The sequence below is a fragment of the Trichechus manatus genome, unplaced genomic scaffold (assembly GCF_000243295.1).
Source record: "Trichechus manatus latirostris isolate Lorelei unplaced genomic scaffold, TriManLat1.0 scaffold00048, whole genome shotgun sequence".
NCBI lineage: Eukaryota > Metazoa > Chordata > Mammalia > Sirenia > Trichechidae > Trichechus > Trichechus manatus.
The window spans coordinates 3,714,667-3,742,123 of NW_004443984.1; the positions used below are offsets into that span (position 1 = coordinate 3,714,667).

The 27,457-nt window shown below is 43.8% G+C and overlaps 1 protein-coding gene across 1 annotated transcript; it reads left to right on the forward strand.

Annotated features, from left to right (window-relative positions):
• Positions 1–257: 257 nt before the first annotated feature.
• Positions 258–27,439, forward strand: PAFAH2 (platelet activating factor acetylhydrolase 2). The gene is made up of 10 exons (XM_004377092.2): positions 258–474; positions 1,452–1,605; positions 2,431–2,527; positions 7,141–7,209; positions 7,587–7,728; positions 9,418–9,531; positions 14,108–14,199; positions 15,839–16,009; positions 17,844–17,998; positions 24,979–27,439. Exons 1-10 carry the CDS (start codon positions 385–387, stop codon positions 25,071–25,073), a joined length of 1,179 nt encoding a protein of 392 aa, XP_004377149.1. The 5' UTR covers positions 258–384; the 3' UTR covers positions 25,074–27,439.
• Positions 27,440–27,457: the final 18 nt, after the last annotated feature.

The window sequence follows — 27,457 nt, forward strand, 5'->3', positions numbered from 1 at the left end:
CTTTCCTGTCCCCTTCTGCCTTCTAGTCCTTCTCCCTGGACTGCTGTGCCTCATTAGTCCCATTTTGTTTTATGGGGCTGTCCAATCCCTGGCTGAACGGTGAACCTAGGAAGTGACTTCACCACTGAGCTAAAAGGGTGTCCAGGGGCCATAATCTCCGGGTTTCTCCAGTCTCCGTCAGGCCAGTAGATCTGGTCTTTTTTTGGTACAAGGTGATTTTATTAAAGAGTGACTGGCAAGGAGGATGAGGCGACAGAGAGGGGTGGCTCTTACGTAAGCAACAGGAAGCTAAGTGGAAATCAGCAAGAGGCTGTTTTATGTTCCACCCTCCAGCTATCAAGTTGATTACTGCCCAAGTCGTCATTTGATTCAGCTGGTAATGAAATGGGAGTCAACCAGTCTGTGGGCTTTCCACCTGTAACAGGACCTCACCTCGTAGGCTGCGGGGATGTGATGGAGGGTCAGAGTCTCCAGGTAAGTGTCTCCCGCTCTGTCCCTGCATATCTCCCGCTGCGTCCACCTGCACCATGATTCATTGCTAGCAAGTCTGATTGTGCAGTCTTAGATAACTGAGTCAGAGCTGGTCTGGATTTGCTTATGAAGCCCAAGTGATTATGTCTCTCTGACCCCAGGTCTGTCTTCCCTGACCTTTTTCTTCCTCTTTCTAACTATAAACATCCCAGTACACAGAGATAGCGGATTGTTTTTCCAGCTAGGAGGAAAGGGGGCTCCAGTGTCAAAGCAGCTCTCAGATCCTCTTGAGGGCAGATCCCGGAGAGGTTTTTGATCTCACCCTAGTCCGAATGTATGAGAGGAAGAGCAATGGGTCATGTGCCCTTGGCCTTTGACTCCCAGAGCTGAGTAGGAAGACAGCCTCCTTTTTCTCCTCGCCTGCCTCCATCTTTTTTCCTTTCCTTTTTTGGCTTCTGGGTTCTCCCTCATCATTTCCCAGGTCTTCCTCTGCTGGCCCGTGCTGGCCCTTGTGAGAAGCACACACTTCCTGGTAACCCCTCACCTACTGTCATGTAAAATGAGTGTGGTGCTGCTTCCCTAGGGTCAGCCTGGAGGAGTGGCCTGGGTCACCCACTGATCCTACCCCATGCAATGCAAGGTCTAATCTCTGGCTCCCGAGGTTCCTCCAGGCCTGAGCTCAGGGCCAGCTTTAAACCTTGGGAGGGCCCAAAGCAAATAGTTTGGAATCCCCCAGATACAATTCAAAATACAGTTGGATATTTGAAATAACATAAGACTTACATGTATATTAAACATAAAATTGCTTCCTTCTGGGTTTTCTGAAAACAGAGTTCATATGTATTAATTGAACCTTAAGTTTCCCCCGTTTAGGTGCCCTGCTTTGCTAGTGCCCCAGACACCTGCTGAATGTGTCTGTTGGGAAACCTAGCAGTGCCTGGGCTTCTTGCTCTCAGCAGCTGCTCTCTTTTGTCCTGCAGGGGAGCTTCTTTCGACTCTTCTACCCCTGCCAAGAGGCAGAGGAGACCATGGAGCAGCCCCTGTGGATTCCCCGCTACGAGTACTGCTCTGGCCTGGCCAGTTACCTGCAGTTTAATAAGCACTGGGGAGGTTTGCTGTTCAACCTGGCTGTGGGTAAGGGCTGGCTTGACCCCTGGATTCTTTTCCAGGTGCTTGGTTATGTTCCTAGGAGATCACCAGGAAGACACAGCACCTTATAGCTTGCATTGTTCAGGAGAGGGTATTGTCCAGGCCTTTGGTAGTGGGACATTCATTTGCTCAGTGTAGTGTGGAGGGTTGGGAGAGAATTATATACATAAGAGCTTGGGTTTTGCAGTTAGACTGTCCTGGGTTCAAATCCAGACTTAATAGTTCACTAGTTGTGGGCCTTGGGCAAGTTACTTAACCTGTCTGAACTGTGGCTTTTCTCATCCATTAAATGCCTACTTTCCAGGGTTGTTGTGTGGATGTACGTAAAGCACTCTAGTGCAATGGTTGGGACTTAGAACGTTTTCTGCAAATGGTGGCTGTTACTCATTTATTCAGTGTGCATTAATTCCCACTCGGTACCAGCTGTTGTGTAGATCAAAGAAACATTCTTAGCTATCGAGCATACAGTCTCCTGCAGTTCTCCTCTTCTGGGTAGGGTCACAGTGAATGATCCAACTCCCCCAAAGGCCCCACCCCTAGGAGCTCTACCAGCTGCCTTGGCATGTCAGGGATTTACCCCAGAGTTGTTCAGTATCGCCCCTTTGGATGTATCTTTCCATTTTCTGTTGTACTCCCACCCCCTAGAGAAGAAAAGGGGAAAGAATATGATAACTGCCCCGGGATGCCCAGGGGGGAACAGCAGTTCTCTAGAGGGAAGGAACACATGCCCTCCCCTGTGCCTGTGCCTGGCTGCCCTTGAGATTACAGCTTTGGGGCAGCCAGAGGTTCTATACCCCATGTCTCTGCTAGGATCTTGTCGCCTGCCTGTCAGCTGGAATGGCCCCTTTAAATCAAAGGACTCTGGATACCCCTTGATCATCTTCTCCCACGGCCTGGGAGCCTTCAGGTAAGAGCTTCTCTCCCCTAGACTTTGTCATAGTCCTTGCTTAGGGACGACTGCTGATTCTGAACTTACTCTCAAAGGGCAGAGAAATAGGCATTTCCATCTGCTAGCTGTCTTATCTACTGTCCACTTCATTCCGTAGCATTGAATTCACCTTCTGTAGAAGGCCTTTCCTATGCCCCTTTCATCTCTTCTCCCAGCTTCATATCCTTGACTTCTCATGTTCCAGCATTTATGTAAATATGCCCTTTTCGCTTTCTTCCTATATAACAGCCCAGAAGTACTAGAAGGAGCTTGAGCTTTATAGACAGTCATTTATACAATATTTGTTGAGTGACTACTGTGTACATGGCACTGGTGTAGCAGTAATAAGATAGGCTTGTTCCCTGCTCTCATGGTCTAACCTACAAATGTCTGCCGTACCAATTGTAATCTGTGTGAGCTTTGGAGAGTTTTATAATTCTCTGAGCCTAGATTTCATCATGTCAAATGTGGAAGCCACTCTCACAGGGTTATTTATGAGGATTCAATTAGATTGGCACCTAGTAGGTTTATATCCTTGTCCGTTCTCTCCATTTCTCTCCATGGAGAAACATGGTAATGGTGAACTGTAAGATACATTTTACCAGACTTCAAGAAACTTTGGCCTGAGTTTTATAATTCAGTATTCATTTAGAATTCTTTCTGTGAATTCTTATTTCTGCACCTTGGTGTGTTATATTACTTAATATCTGTAATACATGTGTTCCAGTTTAAGCTTGTGAATGTTCTCTGTATATGTTCATCCATCAACATATATAAAGTCTAGCTATATGCCAGAGTGTTCCACATCTCAAAGGCATCTATTCTTGCCTCCATACCCCCCAAACCATTATCTACACTGTAGCCAGAGAGCTCTATTTCAAAACCAAATCTTGTCAGCATTCCCACACCTAGAACAGTACCTTGCGTGTGTGTAGTAGATGCTTAATAAATATTTGATGAATGAATGAATGTGTGTCACTCCCCTACTTAAAACTTTTTGATAGCTCTTTGAACTTAATCCAGCTCTTTTACGTGGTCTTACCTGGAAGCAGGTCCAAGACAAATGTTTCCAGCCTTGTTTCTTGCTACTTGCCTGCCTCCAGCTCTCTAGACAAACTGACCTTCTTTCACTTACTTAAAGGCACTATGTTATTTCCTGCTTCAGTGTTTTTATCTGTGCTGTGTTTTGTGGCTGTTCCCTTTGCCTGGAATATTTGTTGTTCTGCTCCTCTCTTCCTCTTCCCCCTCTCCCTCTTTTGCCTGGCTAATTTCTAATTACCTTCAAGGTCTTTTTGTATGTCACTTCCTCAGGGACACCCATCCTGAGTCCCTATATAAGTTTTTCAGTAATCTGCTCTCATAATACATAATTGCCATTCATTTCCGTAACTGTAATGATTTAATTATTTGTGCAATCCTCCAACACCTGTCTTTCCTACTAGATTTTAAGCTTCATGTAGGCAGAGCCCTTGTCTGTCTTATATCTCTCCCAGTACCTAGGATAGTGCCTGGCAAGTAATAGTTTCTCAGCAGATATTTACTGAATTGATGAAAGAGTGAATACAAGGGCTTATGTTTTGCTGGGTTCTCATTCATTTATTTAGCAAACAACTGTTGAACACCTGCTCTGTGCCAGCCTCTTGGCATGAGGAGAAGGTGGGACATACAGAGATAAATAAATCATGGTCCTTGCCCTCGAGGAACTTATATCCACTAGGGAAGCCAGATTAGGGACTCACATAATTATAGCACACAACAGGAAGTGGAGAGTAGATGTAGAGATGAGGCTAGAAAGGCAAGTAGATAGTTTTCAGTACCCCTTTTTTATTCAATAAATTAAATGCCTGTTATGTGCCAGAGCTTGTGCCAGGTTGGGTATTCGAGTTCCGCTCTCAGGAAGATCATACTCTGATGGGGAAAAGAAACTAAGAAGCATCCCCTCCTAAGCCCCACAGGTATTTTATATAGAGAGCAGGTGAGAACATGGCTTTGAAGAGTGATCTTTTAGACCTAAGATTCTGTGTTGAGACTTCACGCTTCTGTAGGCTTAAGTGAGCCAGTTATAAATACTCTTCATTAACCAGAGTGAAGTTGGAGAAAAAGGATAGGGACGGAAAGGAATGTTGTTTCTTCTCATCATATAAAAAACAAAAAACCAAAAACAAACCTTTTGCCATCAAGTTGATTCCAACTCACGGTGACCCTATAGGACAGAGTAGAACTGCCCCATAGGGTTTCCAAGGAGCGGCTGGAGGATTTGAACTGTCAACCTTTTGGTTAGCAGCTGAGCTCTTAACCACTGCGCCACCAGGGTTCCACTTCTCATTGTATCAGTGGTTAATTTGGGCTCTGGAACCCTTCCCATAGGTCACGGACCTATAACTTTCCATCCCAGGGAGGAGTATATGCATTTAAATACAACAGGCCTTTATAGCCAGTCTCTCATTTGGTTCTCCCACAGTCCTGTGAGGTAGGCAATCAGGGATGCATATTTTACAGATTAGCAAATAGGCTCAGAAAGACAGACTTGCCTGAGGTTATACAGTTTAAATTGGAAAGGAACCAGAAATCTCTGTGGCTCTTAAACGCAGTATTTCTTTTCACTGCCTCCCCTGATAGGAGAAGGTAAAAAAGACACTTAAACTGACCATCTTGAATGAACTAGGATGAGGACAAGTTGTATTTAACAGAAAAACTCCAAATAATAGTGACTTAAAAAAGATAAAAAGTTTATTTCTCTCTCAGGCACTCACAGGTTGATAGGGTAGCACCGTGAAGTCATTAGAGAGCCAGACCTCTTCTATAATCTTGCTCTGCCATGTCTGGCTTCTGTTTCTAAGACTATCTCATGACCCGGGTGGCTGCTTTAGCTCTAGCCATTACGTCTACATTCCAGGCAATAGGAAGGGAGCAGTCTCTTTTTAAGGAGACTTCCTGGAAATTCTGTACAACACAACTGCTTACATCTCATTTGCTAGAGCTGCTCTGTCCAGTACAGTAGCCTCCAGCTATATGTAGCTATTGATCACTTGAAATGTGGCTGGTCCAAACTGAGATGTGCTGTAAATATAAAATATACACTGGATTTCAAAGACTTCATAAGGAAAAAAAGTAAAATGTTTCACTAATTTTAAAATTTTGATTATATATGGAAAAGATAATATTTTAGATATTTAGGTTAAATAAAATATTAAAATTAATTTCACCTGTTTATTTTCAGTTTTTTTAATTTATTTATTTTATTGTTGTTGAGAATATACACAGCAAATTATATCCCAGTTCAACAGTTTCTACATGTCCAATTCAGTGACATTGATTATATTCTTTGAGTTGTGCAGTCATTCTCACTGTCCTTTTTTATTTATTTATTTATTTTATTGTTGTACTTTAAGTGAAAGTTTACAATTCAAGTTAGTCTCTCATACAAAAATTTACACATGCATTGTTATGTGACCCTAATTGCTCTCCCTATACTGTGACAGCACACTCCTCCTTTCCACCACTGATTTCCCATGTCCATTCAAGCAGCTCCTGACCCTCTCTGCCTTCTCATCTCACCTCTGGACAGGAGCTGCCCATTAGTCTCATGTATCTACTTGAGCTAAGAAGCACACTCTTCACCAGTATCATTTTATGTCTCATAGTCCAGTCTAATCTTTGTCTGAAGAGTTGGCCTTGGGAATTGTTTTAGTTCTGGGTTGACAGAGAGTCCGGGGGCTTTGCTTTCTGGGGTTCCTCCAGTCTCAGTCAGACCATTAAGTCTGGTCTTTTTACTAGAATTTGAGTTCTGCACTCCACTTTTCTTCTGCTCCATCAGGGACTCTGTTGTGTTCCCTGTCAGGGCGGTCATTGGTGGTAGCTGGGCACCATTTAGTTCTTCTGGTCTCAGGCTGATGCAGTCTCTGGTTTATGTGGCCTGTTCTGTCTCTTGTCACCCTCCTTTTCTGAGTTGTTCCTCCCCTCTTTTTACTTTTTTAAATGTGTCTACCAGAAAATTCGGAATTATATATGGAGATGACATATTTCTATTGGACCATGATGGGCTAGAACTTAATCACGTAGAATAGCTGCAAGGGAGGCTGGGGAATGTAGTATTTTGATGTAATGACAGTGTCTTCAGCTGAAATTGGATCCTGTTATTAAGGAGGATCCTTTTTTTTTTTTTTTTTTTCTCTGCAAACTTGAAAGACAAAAAGTCTGCATGGTAAATCACATATTAAAGAATTAGCCGGGGTCTCTGTCCTCAAAAAGTTTACCAACTTATTTGGGAGATACACAGCTATATAGTCAATAAAAATGCAATTGTTGAAGTAGTCAAACTGCATTTCAGAAGAAAAGATGAGTCAGTGTTTCCATAGAGTTAGAAAGCACAATGGATTGATCTACGAGTGCTTCCTGGGGGAGGAGACCTGGAGCCTTGGTAAGTGAAGGGTGTGCTGGCTGGAGAGAGCATCTCGACAAGAGCTGCCCCACATAAAACTCCCTCCATTCAATCTTTTGAGGTGGCCACTAGAGCAGAGCATGGTTGGAATGGAAGATAAGGCTGGGCCATTGTTTTGAGCACTTTTCTCTGTTCCTTCCCAAATCTCTAGGACATTGTATTCAGCCTTCTGCATGGAGCTGGCCTCCCGTGGCTTTGTGGTTGCTGTGGCAGAGCACAGGTGAGTGATGACAGTCATAATGACCTATCATGGATTGGGTCCCTGCAGTGGGCTAGGATACAGGCTAGTCACCTATTGATAATTATTTCTGAACCTCACAACCACGCAAGGCAGATATTATCCCCATTTTAAAGGTAAAGAAGTCAAGGTTCAAAGATGTTAAATGCCCAAAGTGATACAGCTCACTTGGGGTTCAAGCCTAGATCTGTCTCTAAAGTCTATGTTTTTTCTACTATACTATACATGCCCCTAGATCTCCTTCTCTGCTAGCCAAAGGATGATCCAAAGTGTCTTGACTCAAAGAGAGAAGTTATTAAAGTAGAAAAGAAAGCTCAAGAGTGTCTTCTGGTTTCTCTCTGATGGCATGTGTATTTCAGGGACCAGTCAGCTGCGACCACCTATTTCTGCAAGAAGGCTCCAGAGAAGAACCAGACCATCAATGAGTCGCTGGAGGAAGAATGGATCCCATACCGTCAACTTGGGGAAGGGGAGACGGAATTCCATGTTCGGAATCCCCAGGTAGGCTTGCGCCAGTTGGGTAGAGGACATTAATAAACCTGTCCTTCCTATACTACATTTACTAAGTGAGACTTTGAACTCAGCCTCTCTCTTGAAATCTCAATCATTGTGAATCTGAACTTGCCACATCAGTGAGGAGAAATGGGGTATTAATCAGGCCTTTTCAATTTGCAAGTGATAGAAACCCAACTTAAGTTTGCTTAAGCAAAAAAGGGAATTGATTGGCTCATATAAGCAGTCTGTAGGAAAGGCAAAACCCTTGACCCCAGACTCGAATGCCATCAGGGCTTTCTCTTCATTTCTCAGCTCTGTCTCTTCTGCTGGTTGGCCTCATTTGCTAACTGGCTTACTTTATGATGTTAGAACTACAGCTCTGGACAGCTCTGAGCTTACATATGTTCAGCCTTACCATCTGAGAGAATAGAGTTTATTTTGGGGGTGCTTTTCCAGTCCCTGCCCCATCCCAAGCTGCAGTTTGAAAAATCTTGGGAGCATCTCCAGGGCTGGAGAAAAGTACAGGTAGTTCCCGACTTACGATGATGGGGTTCTGTTCTCACAACTCCATTGTAAGTTGGTTCTGCTGTAAGTCGAATACCTCTTTTTTTTCAGTTTTCATTATTAGTACCTTTTATTATCAGTATCTTTATAAATCCAATCTTTTATTTGTCTTTAGGGGTTGGAAACATTACATATAAACATAGCTTCAACACTGGCACTTCCTGCTTTTCCAGTTATACACACCAAAAAAGAAAAAAAGGATAGTCGTAAATGCAGTTCATCCGTAACTCAAATACAAGTCCTAAGTTGGAGACTATTTGTACCAAAATTGGGAGTCCTCACCAGAAATACAGGAGAAGGGGGAGAGGTGCTAAGCAGACAAAAAAAATAAACGTGTCCTATAAATCCAGTTTTTTTGTTGTTGTTTTTAGCTGATGGCCTCTTGGCCCCTGACTCATGGTGACCCTGTGCACAATGGAACGAAGTGCTGTCCAGTCCTGCACCATCCCCGTGATGGGTTGTAGTTCAGACCATTGTGATCCGTAGAATTTTCATTGGTTGATTTTTGGAAGTAAATCGCTAGGCCTTTCTTCCTAGTCCATCTTAGTCTTAGCTCTTCTGAAATCTGTTGCATCCTAGCAACACACAAACCTCCACAGACAGATGGGATTTATAGTAATAATAATACTCTTATTTCTTTTTGTTTCCAAAACACTTTCTTGTATATTATTTCATTTAATCCCCCTGACAACCTTATGGGTAGGAAGGTAGAGTCTGAAAAACGTCTGGCTGACTCTGTTATACTGTCAGATGGTGCTTATGGGGGCTGTGGGTGGCGTGAAGGGTTAAGTGCTCAACCGCGAGCCGAAAGATTGATGGTTTGAATCCACCCAGCGGTGCCTCGGAAGACAGGCCTGGTGATCTGCTTCTGAAAGGTCGCACCTTGAAAGCCGTATGGAGCAGTCTGCTCTGCACACATGAGGTCATTATGAGTCGGAATCGACTCGATGGCAACTAACAACAACAACAACATGGGGGCTGGGAAGGAGCTGAGTCTTTCTCAGGACAATGGGGCCCACAGTGCCTGCTAAGATGTAGACGGGCAAACTTCCTTGGCCCTGTAGTTGTGTAAGATTCTCTCCGGGTGGTTGTGCAGTATTCCAGCTCCTATCGGGCCTGTCTCTGTTGCAGGCACATCAGAGGGTGAATGAGTGTGTACGGGTGTTGAGGATCCTGCAAGACGTCACTGCTGGACGGACTGTCCTTAACATCTTGCCTGGTGGGTTGGATCTGATGACCTTCAAGGTATGACAGAACTTGATTTGAGCTGGAATGAATGTATTCATCAGGACTTCCTTGGTTATAACCACTAGCTTAAACCAACAGAGAGTTCTTGGCTCACATAACTGGGAAGACCAAAGGCAGACTGGCTTTAGGCCAGTGTAGCTAGATCCACGGACTGTTCTATGAATGAGGATGATATTTTAAAAAAATAACTGTTTTATGAGTGCTTACTATGATAAGAGCTCCTTACACGAACTTATAAGGTATTATTTATTACTGTTTTTTGAAGAAAGAAACCAAGGACCAAAGAGGCTAAGTGAGTACTTAAGGTTACTCAGCTAAGTAAGTGGTAGAGTCAAACTTTAAACCGGGACTTTTTGATCCCAAAGCATATGCTGTGTGCCCCTTTAGAAAATATCTTTTTAAGGCTCTGGCAAATCCTCCAGGGAGAAACATCTGCTTGGATGGCTAGTAGATAGGGCTAAAGTACCCTAGAACCTGAAATCTAGGGTACTTTACTAACTGTTAGGTGTGTGTCTTCAATCCCTGCCAGACAAACTGGACCTACGATACTCAAATCCAGGCGTGCGTGCCTGTGAGCCTGAGGCAGACACTGGGGAATGGCAGGCTGGTTGAATTAGTTGCAAGGCAGCCTTGTGGGGACATACAGAATTAAAAAGCGAAATTTCACCTATGAGATTGGGTGAGATCCAAAAATTGATAACTCACTATGTTGACAAAGCTGTGGGGAAGTTGGTACTCTCTTCCTACATTGCAGGTGAGAGTACAAATTCCCCTATTGAAAGCAATTTGGCAATAGCTATCAACAGTACAAATGCACGTAGTCTTTGACCCAGCAGTTTCCAGTCCTGGGAATTTATCGTACAGATATCTGCACACGTGCAATATGATATATGTATAAGATTATTCATTCCAGTATTGTTTGTGATAGCAAAAGATTGGTAGTAACCTGTTAAATGTCATGGCAGAGGCATCTGACCGCCTCTAACTTCACAAGGGGTAAGGAGAATCAAGATCAACAGCCCAAGGCTGATTCTTATGAGGTGGAGGTCAGACATGCCTCTACCCTCCAATCTTTTTACCAATTCTGACACCAGCTGCCCCTCCCATGGCACTCTCTACTTCTTTGCTGGGTTTGATAATTCATTGCAATGGCCACACAGAACTCACAGACCATACTCATAGATATTAGGTTTATTAATGAAGTAACAGGTTACAGTTCAGGCTCAGGAATGCTCAGGACACAGTTCTTCCATCAAGACAGCCTCTTCTCAGCCTTGCCTGCAGGCACATCTCTCTCTGGCCCCTTGGCCTCTGCCCTGCTCGGGCAAGTGTTATAAAGCTCTTTTAGCTCTGCCAACAAGCACCCAGAGACACCCCACTCTGCCACTTAGCCTTGGCCAGAAGACACTCAGCTCTAGCTCCATGGGTCAGCAAACCTAGCTCCATCAAGTGCCTGGAGGTACCCTACTCCATCAGCAAGGCTTCCGCCTGAAGGCACTCAGCTTTCTCGCTTCATGGGCTGGAAAGCCCACCACACTGTCTCTTGCCAGTCTTCTGGTTTTGTTGTCACTGTTTCTCTGCTGCAGCTTCTCACTGTCTCTAGTGTTACAGCTCTCTCTCTGTCCCCTGGATCTAGGAGGTTCTCAGCGCAGGGATCCCGGGTCCAAGGATGTGCTCCACTCCTGGCTCTTCTTTCTTAGTTGTGTTGAGAGCCTCTCCTCTCCACCTCTCGGATGGCTCATTTTAAGCTTAGCAGAATGGCAAAACTGACCAATCCCCTTGTTAGGGTTCCATACACCTTATTTGCATGATCTCACTCTCACAAGGGTGCCACACATCTTATTTACGTTATTAGCAAACTATCCAATCCCCTTGGTGGGCCATAAATACCTCATTTGTGTAGTCTCACTCCGTCATTTGGTGGGAGTTAGAAAGACTGGCTGGAAGGGCCATATTAAGTAATTCACTGCACTGCATAACCTAAATGCCTGTACGAGTAAGGGAATTGGTTTAACAGATTATGATACAATGGATTTATTAATTGCTGTAATGCTTATTGCTATAGCACATAAACCCCAAATCTCAGTGGCTTAATGCAGTAGAAATTTATTTCTCTCCCACATAAAGTCCAAAATAACAAATTAGGGACCCAAGCTCCTTTCGTCTTATGGCTGTACCCTCCTCAACCTGTGAAACCCAACTTCATTGTGTATATTAAGCCAGCAGAATGGGAATGAGCATGAAGGTTTGTACAAGGGAGTTTTTTAGGGACCAGGTCTGGAAGTGGAGATATCATTTTGCTCATATTCTGTTGGCTAAAACTAAGTCACAAAGACAGATATAACTGCAAGGGAAACAGGAAAATATAATCTAGTTGCATGTCCAGGAGGAAGAGGAACAGGTTTGGTGATCAGCTAGCTGTCTATACCATGGTGAAATCAAATGTAGCTGTAGAAAATGATAAGGAAGTTCTATATGTACTAATATTGTTCAGCAAACAAGATACAGTACCACTTTTGTAAAAAGGGGTAAAGTATATACATATTCATGTTTACTTGTATATGCATAAGGAACCTCTGTACGGACATGCAAGAAACAGAGTGGTTACTCATTTGGTGGTCGGGAGTTGGCAACTATGTGGATAGGGAATGGGGTGGTGGGAGACTTCTCTATATACTTTTGATTTTATGATTATATGAATAAATCAGTCTACTTTTAAAAAGCTAAAAAAATATCCCGCTACCACCAATGACCGCCCTGACAGGGAACACAACAGAGTCTCGGACAGAGCGAGAGAACTCAAATTCACGTAAAAAGACCAGACTTAATGGTCTGACAGAGACTGGAGGAACCCCCGAAACTATGGCCCCTGGATGCTCTGTAAACCAAGAACTGAAATCATTCCCAAAGCCCACTCTTCAGACAAAGATTAGACAGGACTATAAAACAAAAAATAATACACCTGAGGAATGTGCTTCTTAGTTCAGTCAGATACACGAGACCAAATGGGTGGCTCCTGTCCAGAGAGAAGGCAGGAAGGGACAAGAACTGGTCTAATGAACACAGGGAACCTGGGATGGAAAGGCAGAGTATGCTGTCACATTGTAGGGATTGCAACTAATGTCACAAAACAATATGTGTATAAATTTTTGTATGAGAAATTAACTTGACTGTAAACTTTCACCTAAATCACTATAAGAAAATTTTAAAAAATAAGATAAAAACACTGATCCATCGAAGTTGTTGATCTGAAAATGCGAGCAAAGAGGGAGAATTTAGGTACAAAGTTTTGGGAGAGAAATTGGGGCGAGCAGAGGAAAGCAAGGGGTCAGAGCAGAGGCTGGGCAGCAAAGCCTAGAGAGATTTCCTGAGCCCCTTAGAGGCAGCTGCGGTGGCTTTTTATATAACCGTGCCCTGAAGGCTTCTGGGGACAACCAGAAATAGATGCTTGCAGAGCATGTTAGAGGCAGCAGACTTGGTCTCACCACCACCCCCCGCAACCCACTCATCTAGGCTTTGGATAAAAATCAGGACAGATACCCAGAGGAAGTAGAACCTGAGTTGGTTTTTGTACAGTCAGCCCTTGCTCCAGAGCAAGGTGGACTAGGCAGCAGGAGCTCTCCCCGTCCATCCTCAACTCAGCCCATGTGTCCTCCGTGCCTCCGTTATGGACCAGTTCATAAGGCAGGGATTCTAGAGGAGGGGAGATCTCTCATTCTTAGTACGCATTCACATTGGTGAGGTGGTGTGGATTTTACATCGTCTCTCTCCATTTATTTATAGATATTTGAATGTCTACCTTAGTCCAGGCATTGTTAGGTGGTAAAGATTATAAAAATACAGATGAAAAACACGATTCTCAGACTTCTGCCTTCTGTATTAGTTTTCTAGGGCTGCTTTAACAAATTACCACAAACTTGGTGGCTTATAACAACAGAAATTCATTCTCTCACTGTTCTGGAGGCCAAAGCAAGGTGTCAGCAGGGTCATACTTTCTCCAGAGACACTAGGGGAGAATCCTTCCTTGCCACTTCAGCTTCTGGTGGCTCATGGTGTTCCTTGGCTTAAGGCAGCTTAGCTTCCGTTTCTGCCTCTGTCCTCATGTGGCCTTCTTTCCTCTGCTTCTGGCCAAATCTCCCCCTCATTTCTCATATCGGTCATTGGATTTAGAGTCTACCCTGAACCCAGAATGATTTCCTCTTGAGATCCCTTAACTAATTATATTTACAAAGACCCTATTTCCAAATGAGTTCACATTCTGAGGTCCTGGGTGGACATGAATTTAGGAGAGGGGACACTGTTCAACCCACTACAGATGATAAGGTTACAGAACTGAAGACGGAAAACGTGGTTCTCAGGATCCCTGCCTAGAGAAGGCTGTTCAGTCTGTGGATTGCCTGGCTGGCAGCTTTTCAGTAGGCAAGAGGTTCTCAATGGTGTGGTTTTGGTGGGCTCACCCACTGTATTGTGTCTTCTGCCTCATTGCCTCGCTAGTTCTTCCTCTTGCCCCTGAGGAATTGGTAGAGAAGGAGCCCTGCATTTCTGACTTGGCTAAGTTCTTCGCTTTCCTCAGGGCAGCATTGACATGAGTCGTGTGGCTGTGATGGGACATTCATTTGGAGGGACCACAGCTATTCTGACTTTGGCCAAGGAAACCCAGTTTCGGTGAGTTTTCTAGTGATGCTGCTATTAGCTCCACACAGTATTCATTCGTTCATCAGGTATTTTTACACAAGCACTAAGCCCACTGTTTTGGGGGCTGGGGATTCAGTGGTGAACAAGAAAACAAGGTCTTTGATTTCATGGAATTATGTTATTGTGGGAGGAGATAGACTAGTAAATAAGTTGACCAAAAATAAAATCCCCAGCAGCCAAGTGCAATGAGAAGACTAAAACAGGCTGATGTGCTAGAGTGTCCAGAGACTTCGCTGAGAATGTGACACAGGCCAAGACCCAAAAGACAAAGAAGCCAGCCATACGAAGGCCCAGGGGAAGTCCTTCCAGCCAGAGGGAACAGCTAAAGCAAAGGCCAAGGTGGAAACAAGCTTGCTGTGTTAGTGCTGGGGGAGCACAGTGCATCGGGGGAAGAACTCACCATGAGACCAGAGAGATCAGCAGTTAGATTTTATTCTAAGTATGATAGGAAACCATTGAAGGATTTTAAGCAGAGAAAAATAAATATAAAATAAAAATAAATCTTATATACATTCTATAAAAATCTTACATACATTTTAAAAGATCTCTCTGGCTACTACATGAAGACTGGATTGTAGCAGGACAGGAATGAAACAGGGAGGCAAGTTAGAGGGAGGCTATTTCAGAATCCAGGTGAGAGATGACAGATCTGTATTAGGATGGAGGGAGTGGGGTGGGGAGAGTGAGTGGCATCAAGGTATATTTTAGAGTCTGCAGGACTTAGTGATGTATGAGGTAAAGGAAGAAAGGAATCAGCGTTTTTCATTTTCATGTCTACCATTTGGTGGATGATAATAATGTTCCTTATTGAGATAGAGAAGACTGGAGGAGCATTTTGGGAGGAGGCGGACGAGTCTTTGGGTCTTAGTCTTGCCCTTGGTTACAGAGGTTGCTGTTTGACAGGCTGGCCAGGTCTCTTGAGTTGTGGCACAAACTTTCCCTAACCTTCCCTGCTGTGTACGCTATGGGCTCCCATGGCACCTTGTATGATCAGGGCGCTTAGTGCATTGTCTGTTCTGTTTCCTCTGCTAGACAGAGAGTTCCTTGAGAGCAAGAACTACGTTATTCATTTCCATATCCGCAGCACAGGGCTACCAATATAGTAGGTACTCAATGAATGTTGAATGAATGAATGATTAAATGAACGAAGTGTCATTGTGTAACTTGAGTCAGTCACCTGAGAGTAGATCCAGGAGATGGAGAAGACCTGATCCTTGTGGTCAGAGAGTAAAATTTAGAAGGATCCTTGGCAACAGGTGGAGCCCTGGTGGTGCAGTGGTTCAGAGCTACATCTGCTAACCAAAAGGTCAGCAGTTAGAATTCATCAGCTGCTCTTTGGAAACCTTATGGGGTAGTTCTACTCTGTCCTATAAGGTCACTGTGAGTCAGAATTGACTGGACGGCAACAGGTTTGGTTGGTTTTTTTGGCAACAGGTAAAAGTGATCCCTATCTCGGAGCCTGACTGAAGGATGTGGCTCCTGGCACCCGCTTCCTGGCTTTCTGAGCCTTCGGTCCGCTGAAGGGAAGAATTCCCCCCTTCCCCCACCACCCTCACTGTTCTTGCTTGGGTTTCTGCCTAGCATTTTCAAATGTTTGGTTCTGCTCCAGGTGTGCTGTGGCTCTGGATGCTTGGATGTTTCCACTGGAACGTGGCTTTTACCCCAAGGCCCGAGGCCCGGTATTCTTCATCAATGCTGAAAAATTCCAGACAGTGGAGAGTATCAATTTGATGAAGAAGATATGTACCCAGCATGAACAATCTAAGATCATAACTGTCCTGTAAGTAAACCCTAACTACCAAGGTCATGATCACAGTGTTCTCTCTTTTCCCTTCAGCTCTGACTCCCTTAAATTCTTCTGGATTATCCAGAAGTTTCTACCCATTAATAGAATACCTGAATACTTCCTGAATTTCAAAATCTTAATTCCTTCACAATTTTATATCTGTCCCCCTTCTGTATTTAGTTCCACTTATAGTGATTTCTTCAGTAGTTAACTTGACTTTTGTGACGGGATTTGCCTGCTGATTACTGGGAAGAGGGTATTGTGGGATTAGGCGTTGGAGAAGAAAGGGTGTGGGCTCCAGAGATCTTTAGCCTCAGCTGGGAATTTTATTTGTTCTTTTGAAGAGTATGGGTGTGGTAGACCTTTGACATTCACAAGATAGATTTTTAAAGGCTTTCATGAATATCTAATTCACATGTATCACTCTAGCATATGTTTTCTTCCATAAAACATCTGTATTCTCAGTAAGAGAGACCACATTCTCTTCACTTCCATCACCACTGCTGTCAGTTGGCTTTATTTTGGGAGCCATTTCTCACAGAGAAAGATTTTGTTCTAAGTCATTTTAAGAAATTTACCTGGGAAGTGGCATTGAACTTCAGGTGCAGGGCTGAAATCTCATTGACTGGCTCCCTGACTTGAGCATCCAGTGCCTAGTTTCAGAAATGATACATTGCCAAAAGTTAAGTCTCCTCAGGTGCTCTTCCCAACTGCTCTCGCCGGCACTTGAGCCTTGAAGCACACATGCTATAGGAATCCCAGTTCCGTTGTCAACAAAACAAGGGACTGCATGCCATGGTCCTTTGGAATCACTCGGGTAGTTGAAATGCCAAACTGAACGGCCTTGAATGCTGGGGGTCTGCTCAGTAGTTAGCAACGTCTTCCCTTGCCCATCTTGGCCCAGGCTGTCTTCCTTGGGGCCAGCCCCTTACCTACCTTTCATTTTTATTTCATGGCACTCAGAGGACCACTTAAAAGTTTCCCAAGTCAGTCAGATTCAGGATAATTTGACCTCTGGAGGGAAGGGAGGTGAGAGCAGTGGAGAAGGGGTATGCGAGGGGGATTTAACTATTGGTAATGTATTATTTCTTAAATTAGGTGCTGGATACCAAATACCCATTGTATTATTCTGTACACTTTTTTGTGTGTCTTAAATCATGCATTTTTTTTTAAGTCAGTTTTTCTGCATGACATCAAACAAATAGTTTTACTTTAGATTTCCCCTCCCCATTGCATTGACTAGTAAGTCTAGTTAGGAGTAATTTAGCCAAATGAATTTAGTCAGGATTTCACCTGAAAATTCAATATGTTTGATGTCAAAGGACTTAAGTTTTAATCCAGAAACCTCCTTTAATGTGCAGTTGCCCTCACTTTTCTGATTATTTAAATAAAGGCAAGTAATTGATTTTCCCTGTTGATGATGCAGCTCTGAAGAAGTAGAAGTTAACATGTTTTGTGAATGTTCAGAAGTCACCAGGTGGAAACCATGGTCTTTTAGGCTATAACAATGTAGGAAAGGCAGGTGCTGCGGACCTCCTCTCCTTGTCCCTATCCCTGTCCAGCTGACTCAGCCTCTTCTCTGCACTGTCAGGCAGATAAGCCAGCTTCGAAGGTCAGGCACATCTGGGTTCAAATCGTAGCTCCATTCCTTACTAGCTGTTTGACCTTGGGTAGATCATTTCACTTCTCTGAACTTCAGATTTCTCTCCGTCAAAGGGGAAAATACTTCCCTTATATAGTTGTGAAAATTAAGTGAAGGTGCTTAACAAATATGCGTGCGCCCCAGCCCCTGAACCCCTACCAGTTACGTGTTTTTCTTCTGTTCTAGTGGTTCTGTTCATCGGAGTCAAACTGACTTTGCCTTTATGACTGGCAGTTTGATTAGTAAATTCTTCTCCTCTCAAACCCGTGGGAGCTTGGACCCCTATGAAGGTCAGCAGATCGTGGTGCAGGCCATGCTGGCCTTCCTGCAGAAGCACCTTGGTAAGGAGAGAACTGGGGTCATGAGGGTGGCCGTCGGGTCCCTTAGATTTTCCTGTAGCACAGTAATCTATGCTGACATGTCAGGGATCAGGGAGACTTATGGCAAAAGGAGAACCTGAGTGAAGGAGAGTTACACAGAATTATAGAAAAAATACTTACGTGGAAGTTTGGAGATCCTGACTCTGCCTCTTACTAGCTGCATGACCTTGGGCTAGTCATTTAACCTCCTCAAGCCCCAGTTCCATCGCTGTCAATGGAACATTCACTTCTCTCCACTACATCTGTCCAAATCCAAGCTCATCATCTCTTGCCCTGTCTGCATTGTGGGGGCAGTTATGATGATAAATGGGAGTGCTTTAAAAAAAGCATAGAAGGATTATGGCTGATGTTATAACTCAGACCAACTGAACTGTAAGGCCTTAGAGGTCATTTGGTCCACCTGTCCACTCAGAAGAGGTATCCCCTCAGATCTTCTCTGCCACGTGATCAGGCGGCATGGCTTTTAGCATGGGAGAGCAGTGGTACTCAAGTAAGCTCTCTTCACCACTGAAAACTTTAATTTTTGTTTGTTTTTTAGTATTTTTATTATATTTTCGGTGAAAGTATACATAGCAAAACAGGTTCCCATTCAACAATTTCTGTATGTATTGTTCAGTGATATTGGTTACAGTCTTCATGTTGTATCAACATTCTCATTATTTCCAGTTCTAGATGTTCTATTCCCATTGACCTAGTCTCACAGCCCTCCAACCTTCTCATCTATGCTTTAGAGTATTTGTTGACCATTTGGTCTTATATAGATGATTTTTTTTAAAGAGCTCAGTACTCAAGGGTGATATTCATTACTTTATTTTTTTTTTTTTAATTTTATTGTGTTGTTGAGAATATGCACAGCAAAACATAAACCAGTTCAGCTGTTTCTACATGTACAGTTCAGTGACATTAATTACATCCTTCAAGTTATGCAGCCATTCTTACCCTCCTTTTTGAGTTGTTCCTCCCCCATTAACATAAACTCACTGCCCCCTAAAATTCCCATCTAATCTTTCAAGTTGCTGTTGTCACTGATCCCATATGGATAGTTCTTAAAAGAATATAATGCTCAAGGCAGACATTTTTTACTAGTTACTATTGTTTGGTTTTAAAAAGACTTCAGGGGATATTTTTGGTTTAAGATTTAAGTTTATCTCAGGGCAGTAGTTTCAGGGATATTCATTACTTTATGAGCTAACCTACTATTTAACTAAAATATGACTTGAGGGGAGAGTTTTCAGTTCAAGGCTTAAAGAATATCTCAGAGTAGTAGTCTCCAGGATTCCTCCTATCTCAGTGGGTCCATTAAGTCTGGATATTTTTAAAGATTTGAAGTTCTGTTCCACTTTTTTCTCACTTTCTGTCAGGACCTATCTATTGTGGTCCTGATCAGAATGTTCAGTAGTGGTAGCTGGGCACCATCTAGTTCTTCTGGTCTCAGGATAGAGGTGGCCATGGTTCATGTAGACCATTAGTCCTGTAGACTGGTTCCTTCTCTGAGTCTGGGGTTTCTTTCTTTCTCTTTTGCTCCAGACAAGTAGAGACCAATAGTTGTATCTTAGATGGCTGCTTGACTTTTATAGTTTTAGGAGTTGATATTCTAGTTAAGTTTTTTGGTTACAAGGACTAGCGATTCACTAATTTACCTCAAGAAAAAAGGGGAGTTTTTTTATGAGAGTGTGCTTGGACTAAGTGGGAAGTAAAAAATTGCAGGAACCAAGGTAGCTTGCAGGACTGACGTCTCTCTCTCTCTGTTGCTGTCATGGGCTCAGCCTTTCTATCTCTTCCTCTCGTGACATCTGTTTCTCTTTTCTCCAATCTGTGATTTTCTTTCTTTCTGCTTTGTATTTTATCTGTCACTAATAGTGTCTGCTCATTCATAGTTTTCTGCTTCCTCATAATTTTAGTTGGCTTGAACCACTCAGGGCTTGTTTTCTCTACCTTGTGGCAACCTTTCTTCTTCAACTCCCACTGCTCACTACCGTATTCTCTTGGCTTTCTTAGACCAGATACCCAAGAGAGACAGTCTGGTTATACCAGCCCATCTTTACCTGCCAAGATACATTGCAGGTCACTGTCTGCCCTATGCCTGGAGCTCTCTTGATGAGATGTCCCTTTCTGATCAAAGTGGAGTGGGATGCCATTATCTACATGAGGCTGTTTCCTCAGCAGGTGCTGTGTGTAGGACAGTTTTCTGGGAGTCAGGGCTTGTCTGGATTGCTAAACTATGACTGATTTCTAACCTAAGGCCAAGATCTGATACTTTGTAACTCCTCTTACTTGCCCTGGTTATCCCCTCAAGGGCCCTCCATGGAAGCCTCACACTGCTTGCACATGGCAGCTCTTCAGCTATGCTGTCCTCCCTGAGATTTTTGTTCACTAAGCTAAATGATCATGGTGCCGCCACCTTTTTCCCATGCAGTGCTGTTGCCATTTATTATCCCCTTCCATTGGATGCACTGTTTGTCATGTGTCTTTTAAAGTGTGGTGTCCTGACCTGCACGTGACGTGCTAGATGTGGTCTGACCAGTGCCTGGTACAGCAGGACTGTTGCCTCTGTGCTCTGGACACCTGACTTCTAGTCGTATGGCCTGAGTGCATTAACATTTCCAACAACTGCATAACAGATTTGGTTTAGATTGAGTTTGTTTTTAAAACATATCTGGCCAAATATAATTGTGTTGACTTTTTTAACCTAAATTTGCATTTTTACATTTATGCCTGTTTATTTTACCTTGCTCATTGGGAGTCATTATTTCAGCCTGGGTTTAGAGACTTCAGGGTTAATAGAGACCTTCGAGCATCCTTCTTATCACCAAACAGGAGAGAAATAGATTCATGTCTCAAGACTTTGGTGGGGCCTGACCATGGTCATCAGCCCACTTTCCCCGTTTCCTCTTATGCATTAGGTCAGAGCTAAAGATTAAAGATGAGGGGGAGCCCACCATAGCATACTTGGGCTCCCTTTAGTAGCACTGCCTGTGAGCTAAGATGCTTATTGCTAGAGACCAGCAGAAGAGGAGACGGAAGGGAAGAGAGGCTCAGACGGTAGGAGGATTGTTAGGATTTACTTTATGCCAGTTCCTCTGCTACATACTTCACATGCACTGTCGCGTGTAATCCCAAAGACAGCTCTGTCCGGTGGTGCTTCGATCATTAACTCCATTTTATAGATGAGGGTAATGAAGCTTAATTTAAGTAATTTGTCCAAGGTTATTTGGTTGTTTAGTGGCAAAGTCAGTATGCAGCCCAGGCTCTGTAATTCCAAAGTCCATGTGCTTAATTGCTACATTATACTGTCAGTGACTATGATGACTGTGACAAGTTCCATGACCTAGTTATGCACTTAGTCTTAGGAAGACACGGAGGACAGGCACCTAACTGTGATGGGAGGAGAAGGACAGCCAAGGAAGGAGGTTTTCTAGACAAAGTGAAGCTTGCCTTTAATCTTAATGGACGAGTAGAGTTCACCAGGTAGAGAAGGGGCAGGGATCTTTCAGACAGAAGACACAAATGCTTGAGTGAGCCTGATGCATTTGGGAAAGTGTGGTATATATGGAGCCCAGGATAGTGAATTGTTGGAAAGTAAAGCTAGAGAATTGAGCAGAAGCCAGATTTAGAAGCCCATGTGTTTGCTGGAGTAAATTTGAATTTTATTCAAAGGCTGTGAGGAGCCCTTGGTGGGTTCTAAGCAACGAACTGTTATGATTAGATTCATGGTTGCATCTGGTTGCATTGTGGAGGATGTGCAAGATGGGGCAAGTTGAGGGGCAGAGAGCCCAGGTAGGAGGCTCCTGCAGTAGTCCAGGTGATAAGTGATGAGGCAGAGTCCGAAAAAAGACAGAGGCTCTCAGCTTGGGCTGATTAGCTTTACAAAGAGAAAAGCTTTTTGGTGGCCACAATATACTGTCACATGGGAAACTAAAATAGGTTGTAGGTTGCTCAGCCCAACCTCTCTCCACTTTCTGAAAAATACCTCTCAGAGCATGTGTTCCGCTGACACTGGTTAAGAAATGTTACCTTCTATTTATGAAGGTTGGTGCTTCCTTCACATGAACTACATGCAGCTCCTGTCTACACCCATTCATCCTCTCTCCCACTCTCCTGGAAGACTATTTCACACCTTCTCCTCTCTCCTCAAACCTTCCACACCTCCTACCCTAGCCTGTCTCTCAGCTGATTAACTTTGCCTCCTACTTCACTGAGAAAGTGAAAGCAATCAGTACTTCCTCAAACTTCCAACACCACAGCTGCCCACCTGCCTGCATACGCTCTGTTCTCCCCCGGTTACTAGCATTTCCTACTTTGTTTCCCAAGTCCAGCGTCTCCACTTGCATACTAGGTCCCATCCTCTTTTGTCTGCTCAAGACGGTTGCACTAGCAATTTTTTCCTCTTTTATATCATCAATTTTTCCCTCTTTACAGGTCCATTTCCAAAAGCATACAAACATGCTGAAATTTCCCTTTATCTTAAAAAAAAATCTCTCTTGACCCCACTTTCCCCTCCAGTTGCCACACTGTTTGCCTGTTCCCCATAGCAGTAAAACTCTTCAAAAGAATGTCTAGCTTCACTTTTTTTAATTCGTGTCTTCCCATTTTCTCTGAAACCCACTCCAGTCTGACTGTTGCATCCCAGTACTCCATCAAAGCTGCTTGTGTTAGGACAACTAATGACCTTTGTGATATTAATCCAATAGTCAGTTCTCACTCTTCATTCTACTGGAGCTCCCAGCAGCTTTAGACACAGGTGGTGACACCTTTCTCTGTGAAACACTGTTGTCACTTGGCTTCCAAGTAAAAACTGCATTTTCTCCTATCTTAATGTCTGCTCTTAGTCAGCTTAGCTGCCTCCGGGGCTCAGTCCTTGAACAACTTCTGTGTCTATATTCTCATCTTGTCTCATGGCTTTAAATGCCATCTCTATGCTGACAACTCCCTAATTTATATCTCCACTTTGATCTTGCCTATGAACATTGGATTTATGTAACCCACTACTAGCTACTCAACATCTCTACTTGAATGTCTAATAGACATTACGAACAAAAACTTGTTTTACCTGCAGGCTTTCTCTTTTCAGTTAGTAGTAAATTCATCCTTCTCGTTACTCAGGCCAAGGTCCTCCCCTTGTCTCTTCACTCTCACCTCCCATCCAGTCCGTTAGAAAATCCTGTTTGTTCTATCTTCAAAATAATGTATGGAATCTAGTCACTTCCCATTACCGACACAGCTACCGTCATGCCCAAGCCATTGTCATCTTTCACCTCAACTACTGCAGTAGTTTCCAAACTGGTCTCCCTAACCGCCATCCTTGGCACCCTACACAGTCTTTTCTTAATAGAGCAGCCAGAGCGATTCTTTTAGAATGTAAGTCAGATCTTGTCACTCTTCCATTCAGAATCCTCCTAGGGCTTCCCGTTTCTCAGAGAGTCAAAGTCAGTGTTCCTTGTCCTGCCGAGCCTGTGTGATACACCCTCCAGCACTCCCTGACCTCCTCGCCTGCTGCCCTTCCTCTGGCCTGCTTTGCTCTCCCTGCACGAGCCCTAACACTCCAGGCGTGCTCCTTCAGGGCCTGTTCACTGGGGTCCCCTCTGCCTGGAACACTCCTCCCAGATAGTCTCGTGGCTCACTCCCACCTCCGTCAAGTCTTTGCTCAAATCTCACCTTCTTAGTGAGGCCAACCCTAATCACCCTTTTACAAATATTGCGCCTTCCCTTGCCTTCACCCCTCAGCCACCACTGCTGCTTTCCTTATCTGGCTGTTTTTTTTTTCATAGCACTTACTGCCTTTTTGGAGCCCTGGTGGCTTAGTGGTTAAGAGCTCGGCTGCTAACCAAGAGGTTGGCAGTTGAAATCCACCAGCCACTCCTTGGAAACTCTATGGAGCAGTTCTCTGTCCTAAAGGGTCGCTATGAGTTGGAACTGACTCGACGGCACCTAACAACAACAACAACAACAACTGCCTTTTCATTACTACATAATTTATTATGTTTATTGTTCATCCTGCCTGCTAGATTGTGAGCTCTATGAGGGTAGGGGTTCTGTCTCTTTTATTCAGAGATGTATTTTGGCACCTAGAATAGAACATGGCACATAATGGGTGTGCTCAGTGTTTATCAAGTTAATGAATATGTAGCAGTTATTTGTTGAGGGCCTGTCCCATGCCAGACCCTTGGCAGGCCACTGGGCATCCAAAGATGAATGAGAAGGACACCATTTGCCCACTCAGCTTGTGCTCTACTCCCTCAGCCTGAGGCCTTGGACCCTTTCTGACTGTCCTTGCTGTGTAGTTAGACCCATCTGCTCATGGTCCCAGGGCTCTCTCTTTAATCATGCTTGGTCTTAAGCTGCTTCATGATGTTTCCACCCTGTTGCTTCTGCCCTTCATTGAGGTAGTACTGGTTTTGCATCCACTGGGCCTGGGGTGTGAGGGACCTCTCCTTGCTTCACAGCATCCCTTAGCCTGGAAGTAGGCTTTCCGTCTTCTGACCCTTTCTGACCTGGCTTGAATTCTCTGTCTACCACTTAGCAACTGTAGTGGCCTTGGGCAAGTCAGGTAGCCTCTCCGAGCCTCAGTTTTCTCAACTATAAAATTGAGTTAATAATAGTACCTAGTTCATAGGGATGTTGTGAAAATTAAAGGAAACAGTGCATGTGGAGCATTTAGCACAGTCCCTAACATGAATTATTTCTCAATGAGTGTTACCCTTTATTATTAGTATCATTATCGAATCGTTGTGGATTAAGCAAGGTCACTTGTAAGGCACGTTTATAAAGGCACTGAATAAATAGTAGCTACCATTACTGCTGCCACCATCGTGACCACCATAATCAGGCCCTTTAGTATCCCAGTGCACCTTCTCTCTAGGTTGACCCGCTAACTATGGTGGCTATTCTTTGATCTAACCTTATAATGATTTGCCTAACCTTCCTATTTTTTTCCCATTTAGACTTGAAGGAGGACTATGATCAGTGGAACAACCTCATTGAAGGCATTGGACCATCACTCACCCCTGGGGCCCCACACCATCTGTCCAGCCTGTAGACACAAGTAGCCATTTTCAAAAGTTCACTTGAGCTGAGTTTCCATTTGAGGGCTGCCCAGGAGCACCCATAATCTTCCACCAGGAAATGGTTAACATGACCCTTCACAGAGAGAGTGCTGATTGGGTAACTGGGGGCTTTAATCTTGGACTTGCTGGTCTTCCACTCATGCTAGGGCTTGAATCACTTGCTGATTGGCAGACTGACTTTCTGGGGCCTGAGCCCTGATGGTATGGGGAACAAGCAGCGGGGCAGGACTCAAATTGAACACTATTTCATGGCCAGAGTGTACAGACTTAGCCAGGGAACCTACTGCCTCACCTTGGGCTAGTGTGACTTCTGCAGTTGAAAAGAAGCCAAAGGATGGACCGGAAATCCTCTCCTTCAGGACCTCTCGCCCAACCTGGCACTATCTCTTCTTACCTCTCAGCCTTCTCTTACCCAGGGCCACTTGGTGAGTTCTGAACACTTTAGGCAAATTTCTAGAATATGAACCATCTTCAAATATTCTGTTTATTTTCGAGCTTTCCCATTACATGAAACTGGGCACTTAGTACTAAGTTATACTTGTGAGCCATGAGGTGTGGATAGCACTGTCCTGATAACACAGGAAGAGAAGCTGAGGTACAGAGGGGTACCTCAGAAGCTCTGGATGTCTTTGGGGTTTTGCTAAAAATATATTTTAACAGGAAATTAACACAAGTAGGTTGAGATAGGGAAGATAGAATAACAGTGTTAAGCAGCCGTTTGCACAGGCCCTTGCCACAAGAGCAAGGAATTTTGTCAGCTAGAAGTCAGGAGGCCATCCCTGGCAGGGTCTAAGAACAACTTGCTCTTGCTTCTTACCTCAGATATTGTGAGCCTCCAACTTGCTCAGAATCAGGGTCCTTTGGTTGTCTGTTTTCTAGCTCTGAGGCTCCAGCCCCAAATTTAAGTCAGGATATAGGGTGCATTTCCATTCTGTTCCTTTTTTGGTATTTTATAATATGAATGATATTAATACTCATGTTTGCCTAAGGATATGTTGGACTATTCTTTTTATTTAATCTGCACTAGAGCAAGATGGGGAGCCATCTGGAAATGGCTTTACCGTCTGTCTTTCTTTGTTCACTTACCACTTGGGCTCCTGTGGAAAAAAAAAATTTAAAAGGAAAGGAAGTTTTCCTAGGGATCTAGTTCAAAGCTATTTGGGAACATCAACCTGAAACACCCCTCTCCGCTACTCTAAACTTCTTACCTCAGTGCAAGTGGGGGGCCTCAGAGGAAGCAAGAGCAAAGGGCGAATATGTCTCTACAGTAAGCCCAAGGTGAGTGCTACCAAAGTAAGTTGGGACTAGGTCTCCCAGCTCTCAACAGCTGTTCTTTCTAAGAGACGAAACAGCAGATCCATTGAGACTGTAACCCTTGGAAGGATGTGTAGATTCTAGTGCGATATAGCAGAAGGAGGGTATCATTAAAGCCCTGGGCTCTAGAGTTATATAGCCTCGCTCTGAGTTCTGGCTCCCCAACTCCTAACTGGGTAAATCTGAGGAAATTGTATGCTCTTTATAATCTCTAAAGTGAGATCTGCATTATGAATAGTTAGGAGGGTTAAGTGAGAGGGCGTATAACCCATGGATTAATTAAAAGTATCTTTCTTACTTGCCAAACGTAAGATTTGTCTATTTATTTACAGTTACTGTTTTCTAGTTTAATTGCTTTGTGGTCTGAGAAGATGACCCATGTAGTCTCCACCCGCCAAGATTTGTGGAAACTTGTTTGTTGGCCCAGTGTGAGGTCAGTTTTGTAAATGACCCATGTATGCTTAAAAAGACTGCATATTTTGAAGTTGTTGGCTTGCTGTTTTACTCCACAACACACCATGGATTTCCTATTATGAGAGCACACACAGATATATAACGGGGCCTTCCAACTCCCAAATGGGAACCAGAGCCCCTCAGCACTCGCAGAAGCAGCCCCAGGCCAAGCCTGAGTAGATGCCATACCTTGTGCATGGAGCCGACTCCGCAAGTGCTGAGGGGCTAGTTCTAGCAATAGTAGCACGAGACCTAGCTTCTACCATAGACTCAACTAATGCAGATACATGTAAAGCCCTGAGCAGGAGACCTGGAACTTCCCCAGAGAAAGACATTCACAAACTGAATTCATTTCCTCCGTTCAGCTTCTGTTCTGGTAATGACTTGTTTATCTGGCAACATTGGAGTAGGTGGATTTTCCATGTAACTGAAAATTATCCTTTAAGTCCCAAAATGTAATACTGACTATATTGAATGGTAGTCTACAAAATAATAATAATAACGCACATACCACCAAATCAAAGTGAACAACTTCCTAATCAAAGTGAACTTTTTAGGATGTTTCCATCAGGATAGCTAGACAGTAAAA